This window comes from Moschus berezovskii, chromosome 12 (genome assembly GCF_049115385.1).
Source record: "Moschus berezovskii isolate FMDL1 chromosome 12, NW_MosBer_1.0, whole genome shotgun sequence".
Lineage (NCBI taxonomy): Eukaryota > Metazoa > Chordata > Mammalia > Artiodactyla > Moschidae > Moschus > Moschus berezovskii.
In genome coordinates, this window is record NC_142471.1 from 95,353,934 (window position 1) to 95,360,717 (window position 6,784).

General features: G+C 50.4%; 1 protein-coding gene across 3 annotated transcripts in view; it reads right to left on the reverse strand.

Moving 5' to 3' along the window:
• C12H10orf143 (chromosome 12 C10orf143 homolog) overlaps positions 1–6,360 on the reverse strand; it is a 30,252-nt gene extending 23,892 nt beyond the window's left edge. The window contains exons 1-2 of one of the 3 annotated variants that reach the window (XM_088842439.1): positions 6,196–6,350; positions 3,334–3,525 (exon numbers count right to left, since the gene is read on the reverse strand). In XM_088842439.1, coding sequence (XP_088698565.1) covers positions 3,334–3,402 — 69 coding nt within the window. In that variant the 5' untranslated portion in view covers positions 3,403–3,525; positions 6,196–6,350. Of the gene's footprint in view, positions 1–3,333; positions 3,526–6,195 lie in introns of all 3 variants that reach the window. The other 2 variants (XM_055424387.2, XM_055424386.2) reach the window with 2 other exon arrangements.
• Between the last annotated feature and the right edge of the window lie 424 nt (positions 6,361–6,784).

Here is a 6,784-nt window from a genome sequence, read left to right on the forward strand (position 1 = left end):
ATTTAAGGGTCTAGATCTGATAGATAGAGTGCCTGATGAACTCTGGACGGAGGTTCGTGACATTGTACAGGAGACAGGGACCAAGACCATCCCCATGGAAAAGAAATGCAAAAAAGCAAAATGGCTGTCTGAGGAGGCCTTACAAATAGCTGTGAAAAGAAGAGAAGTGAAAAGCAAAGGAGAAAAGGAAAGATATAAGCATCTGAATGCAGAGTTCCAAAGAATAGCAAGAAGAGATAAGAAAGCCTTCCTCAGCGATCAATGCAAAGAAATAGAGGAAAACAACAGAACAGGAAAGACAAGAGATCTCTTCAAGAAAATTAGAGATTCCAAGGGAACATTTCATGCAAAGATGGGCTCGATAAAGGACAGAAATGGTATGGACCTAACAGAAGCAGAAGATATTAAGAAGAGGTGGCAAGAATACACAGAAGAACTGTACAAAAAAGATCTTCACGACGAAGATAATCACGATGGCGTGATCACTCACCTGGAATCAGACATCTTGGAATGTGAAGTCAAGTGGGCCTTAGAGAGCATCACTACGAACAAAGCTAGTGGAGGTGATGGAATTCCAATTGAGCTATTTCAAATCCTGAAAGATGATGCTGTGAAAGTGTTGCACTCAATATGCCAGCAAATATGGAAAACTCAGCAATGGCCACAGGACTGGAAAAGGTCAGTCTTCATTCCAATCCCAAAGAAAGGGAATGCCAAAGAATGCACAAACTACCGCACAATTGCACTCATCTCCTTCTGAACAAAGTAGTCTTATTATGGTGGTAGCTGCACAGCTAAATTCACAAAAAATCACTTCATTGTACACTTAAAATTTTAAAAACTTTAATCCATGTGGTCTTGATGGTAAGTGTGAAAGGGAAATCTGAGAAGTCATAGCCACGGGGACCATTCTGAAAGGGCACACTGCACCAGGCGATTTATAGTTTTCCCTAAATAAATGATATATACTTCGAAGATACCAACAACCTGATGCATCAGTGTGAGTCTCCCGTCATTTCTTTTCAGTTGAACACACACACTCTTCATGGTGAGCAATTACAAAGCGGGTGCTGAATGGCCTCTGGTGTGCCCCGTGTGGTCCTGATCCTCCATGGGGCCCTGCTGTGCACAGCAGACGCCTAAAAGGGCCCAAACCGTCCAAAGCTGCCTCCTGACTGACCCAACCTCATCTTGACTCTTCTGAGTTATGTACAAAGAAACCCGTTGAAAACTAAATGATTAAGGCTGTGTGTAGCCGGCAGCATGAATATCTGATTAGAGTTACAACTGAAGATGAAGAAGTGATTTTTAAATTTCCTTTTTCTAGATGGGAGGATCGTTGTCATTCAGTCGTTCAGTCATGTTCGACTCTTTGCGATCCCATGGACTGCAGCACGCCAGGCTTCCCTATGCATCACCAAATCTAGAAGCTTGCTCAAACTCAAGTCCATTGAGTCAGTGATGCCATCCAACCATCTCATCCTCTGTCGTCCCCTTCTCTTCCTGCCTTCAATCTTTCCAGCATCAGGGTCTTTTTCAATGAGTCAACTCCTATCATCAGGTGGCCAAAGTATTGGAGCTTCAGCTTCAGCATCAGTCCTTCCAATGAATATTCAGGATTGACTTCCTTTAGAATGGACTGGTTGAATCTCCTTGAAGTCCAAGGAACTCTCAAGAGTCTTCTCCCAAAGGACAGTTCAAAAAGCATCAATTCTTTGGCGCTCAGCCTTCTTTATGGTGCAACTCTCACATCCATACATGACCACTGGAAAAACCACAGCCTTGACTAGATGGACCTTTGTTGGCAAAGTAATGACTCTGCTTTTGATAGCTGAGTACAATTAAACTGAGTAGACCAAACAATACAAAATAGCTCAATGGATAACTTCTAAACTAAAAAAAACAGGTGAGAGAAATAGATAGTTCCTTGAGGAGTGGGTTGCAATTATTTAGAATGAAAAGAGTAGCCACCGAAAGGCAGAGCCAAATGGTTTTGTCAGGGATCCACACCATCAGCTACTATTCACTAGGTTTTCATAGTGGGGATCTCATTCAGCAGATGAGCAAGAAAACCTTTGTCCTATGGGGCGGAACAAGCAAATTTAATTCTGAATTTCTCAGTTTGTAAGTTAGACCCCATAACGTTACCTGGATGGAGTTAGAGACATCAATACATCCGAGTGGTTTTGCTGACAAGAACACCCAGCTTTACTGGACAACTTTTCAAGCATTAGCAAAAGTAGATCTATAAGTTACCCAGAAAAAGCAGATTTAAAATATCATCAGCCCTCTAATTTAGGGGCAGCTATTCATAACATCAAGGATTGGTGAAAATGGCAGGAATTTTACAATTTACTCACGTCTAAATTTCAAAAGCTGAATCAAAAACATTCCAGACCACAAATCAGTTACCTGCCCTCCCGCAAAGCTCAAGTGTGCTCACCCTGGGACTGAAGGCATGACCTGTGTACAGGTGCACCCGGAAGGAAAAACACATCTGCCAACAGAATGTGCACCTAACCACTTCCAGACTTGCAGAAGAACCCTCACAGCACAGCTAAACAAAGCCACGTAAGGGCTGACGAGTTAAACTCTGTGTTGAAAACATTAACCTGTTAGTGGCTTTAGTCAGCAGTGACATTGCTGCTGCAGTGCAGAACCTACACGAACTCTGAAAGTGTTAGTCGCTCACTTGCGTCTGACTCTGCAATCCCATTAACTGTAGCCTTCCAGGCTCCTACATCCAGGGAATTCTCCAGGCAAGAATACCGGAGTGGGTTGCCATTCTCTTCTCCAGGGGAACTTCCCAACACAGGGATCAAACTCAGGTCTCCTGCACTGCAGGCAGATCTGAGCCACCAGGGAATGTGTGTTGAAGGAATTCCTTCAGGAAGAAAACCAAAAATATGGAAATAAGAATATTCAAAAGACTGAAGTGCACTGGAAATGGTAACTCTGTAGGCAAACAGTAAGTTTTTGTTCTCGTTACTGAAATCTCTGTACTCTGCCCAGAGAGCCTGCTCTTTACAGAGCTTTTTTGGAAAAACAGTCTTCAGGGAGATAAAAGGCTGAGGCGTAGACATGAATTTTCGAGCGTCTGGGTTGACACTTCCATTCTGAAAGGTGTGGTGAGTGTGGTGGTTAGGGACTGCAAGGAGCCAGGCACTGGATGCCCAGTCACGGAGTCAACCTAAGCAAGGCCCCACTTCTCTTCTTCCAGAGCCTAGAACAGTGCTGGTATACAATACATGCTCAGAAAAATAATTTTTAAAAAGTCTATGCAACAGAAACGATAAGCATTACTGCTATTTAACTGTTACCACATTCACTAACCTTACCATGATCAGGACACTCCCCAGAGGACAGGAGAGACTCCTGACCCTGGCTCATGAGAATCCTCATTCCAGAGATGGTCCTGGTGGCTGCAGCTCCTAATCTCTTCTGCTGGTTTTAACACACAGGGTGTAGAGCCACTGGGCTGTCACAGAGGCACGAAGGGACTCATGCTTCCCGAGAAACCAACCTCTGAATGGGTGTGTGTGAGAGAGAGAATGAGAGTGGAAAATGGAGGGAAGAACTTGGCTACTTTATGAAGCTCAATCCAGATTATCAGATCAAAAACTAGGACACTACAACACAACCAAGAACTTTATCAAGTCAGAAGACAGGACATACCCAGCACTACACACCCTCATCCCTGACTGGTAACAGTTTGGAAGTGCTGGAGCCTCAGCCTGGGCACTTCATCCCACCAACTCCAATTTGAAAGATCACTCAAGGTTTCTTCTACTAAGTCTTTCATGTTTCCTCTGATCAACAGTGACCTACGCCTCCCCATCCCTGATAGTCCAGCACATCATACCTTTCATCAGTTTATGGCCAACTTCGGAGTTCGTTTTGAAGTCTCATGTTTTAGTTCCACAAGCACCCTGGAGGAAGCTGTATAGCCCAGTGGTTAAGAACACAAGCTCTGGAGGGTGCTGGTAGGGTTTAGGACCTACTGCCACGGCAACCCACTCCAGAGTTCTTGCCTGGAGAATCCCAGGGATGGGGGAGCCTGGTGGGCTGCCATCTATGGGGTCGCACAGAGTAGGACATGACTGAAGCGACTTAGCAGCAGTAGCAGCAGCCACCACTTGCTAGTTGATTAATCTCTCTGTACCTCAGTTTCCTCGTTGGTCATATGGGCATCCTAACAGGTTGTTGTGAAACTGATAAGCCATATGGTGGCCACTTGAGGACTGGCAGAATCTGCCACATCTCAGCTAACTGTCTCCAAGACATCCTCTCCTGCAGTCAGCACCACTGCACACCCAGGTGCTCAAGTCACAACCCTGGGGATGATCTGGACTCCTGCCTTCACATTCCCTTCCACACCCACCCTACCCAAGATCTGCCAGTTCTTCCTCCGAAATACAGAGCCACGTCTGTGTGCTGTCATTACACTCCCCAGTCTGAGCCTCTGACACCTCTCACCGTCTATACACTGTGCCTCCCAACTGACCACCATCCCTTTCATTTCCCACAAGGCTGCTCTGTGGAAAGGGTGCCCCTTGAAATGTCAGGATGATCGTGTCACTTTCCTATTTACTTCCCACTGTCTGGAGGATGGGGTTTCCCAGGTGGCTCAGTGGTAAAGAATCCACCAGCCAATGCAGGAGACACAGGAAACGTGGGTTCAATCCCTGGGTCAGGAAGATCCCCTGAAGCAGGCAACCTACTCCAGTATTCTTGCCTGGGAAATCCCATGGACAGAGGAGCCTGGTGAGCCACAATGCACAGGGTTGCAAAGAATCAGACATAACTGAGGTTGAACACACACGTGTCTGGAGGACAAGGGGCTGCTGAAGCCACGGGCAGAATGAGACTGGGTGTGTGGATGTCTCTGATCTGGGTACCACTAGTAGGCAGGAGGAGAAGGGGACGACAGCAAAGATGAGATCGTTGGATGGCATCAGCAACTTGATGGATATGAGTTTGAGTAAACTCCGGGAGTTGGTGATGGACAGGGAGGCCTGGCCTGCTGCAGTCCATGGAGTCGCAAACAGTCGGACACGACTGAGCGACTGAACTGGACTGAACTGTTCCACTGCCCTGGGCTCACCTCCATACTGCTATGCACAGAACTAAACTTCCCTCGGGTTTGAGCCGGGGTGGTCTGAAGTCTCCCTGTTACAGAAGCTTAGCCTATGCCCTATGAGGTGGCACCAGGGAGAGGGGTGCTGCATCAAGAATATAAGTGACACTAGCTCATGGTCAGGCAGCGGGCAGCGAGAAAAGAGGCTTCAGGGAAGAAACTCCTCAATCCTGATAGGCTGTGCAAAACACTGGAGAAAAAGGTTGCCTGCACTAACTGGGAAGGCACACGCCATGCTTATGGAGCCGGGAGTCGAAGAAGCAGATAAATAATTCTGTTGCTCGGTACGGCGGCAGATGGCTGCTGCTCTTAGAGGGATCCATGAAGTAAACAAGATGAAATGAGAACCGGCGACTCGCAGGCAGAGGTGCTGGGCAAGAGGCTCTGCCCTCCTTCTCCCAATCCCACAAGGCTTCTGTCGGTCCCCTGAAGGCCTACTCACTTCCAGCCCACACTAATTTTCCCTTCAAGCCTCTCATAGACTCGACGACCAACACACCCCGAGCTTGATTAGGGACCCTCCCATTACCCATCACTTTTCACCCTGCTCTCTAGCAGCAAACGACTGGAGTGTCTGCTGGCCTGGCACCCACACCACATCCAGCCCAGCGCCTGCAGGTGGTGGTTTGACTCAGGAACAGCTGCGCGCAGAAGACGGGAGGGCCCTTGACTTTGGACGCGGAACCTCCGAGGCCTCCGCAGCAGCCCTGAACACACACGACCACCGCCGGGTTTCCAGGACCCCGAAGTTCCCGGGCCCGCAACTCTGCGCAGGCGCATCTGAGGGGGCGACGCGCCCCACCCAGGCCCCGCCCACTGTGCTCCGCCCAAGCCGGCGCACACCGCGCGCCCGGGCCCGCATCTCTGCGCAGGCGCGGTCTGAGGGGCGGTCCGCCTCACCCAGGCCGCGCCCACTACGCACCGACCAAGCGAGCGCGCGCCGCCCGCCTGGGCCCGGCCTCCTCCCGCCTCAGGCGCCAGGAGTCGCCAAACCCGGTGGGCGTTTGCCCACCGTTGCCGCCTTCCCCTTAGTAAGGCCCGGGCCCCGGGGGACTCACCGCGTCCCCCGGGACCTGCAGATCTTCGGGCCTCCGCCGTCGCCATCGGCCCAGCGCCAGGGTGTCCATGCGACCCCAGGCCCCAGGCGGCTGGGCCTCTTAGCCCCCGCTAGCGGCAAGGTGCCGCCCTCCCGGCCCAGCCCGGGCTGCCGAGGCCACGCCCCCTGCGCTCACGTGCCCCAAGGGAGCCAATAAAGAGCTGGGGGCGGGGCGCCGCCAGGAACTCGCGAGCTCTGGCTAGCGCGGCGACAGGCTGGAGTAGCGGAGACCAGAACCTTGAGGACATGAGGGGATTTCCTCCCTAGGTCGTTGGTTCTGTCACTTCTCTAGCGACTGTCACTTCCCTAGGTCGTTGATTCTGTCACTTCTCCGGTCACTGTGTCGGCCTTGGGGCTCCAGAGAACCTCCTGTTTAGGGTTTCGCCCCGATTCGACTTGGGACCTGCGGTCGGCTGGGGGAGCGCCCGCCTCCCCTCTTGTGATTGGTCGCTGAGCCCTGTCTGCCGTCGCTGGTTGGCTGATAGGTGGCACAGCGGGCCTATCAGAGGGGAGGAGCGCTGGCGTCTCTGGGAGTTGCAGTCCTTGGGAGT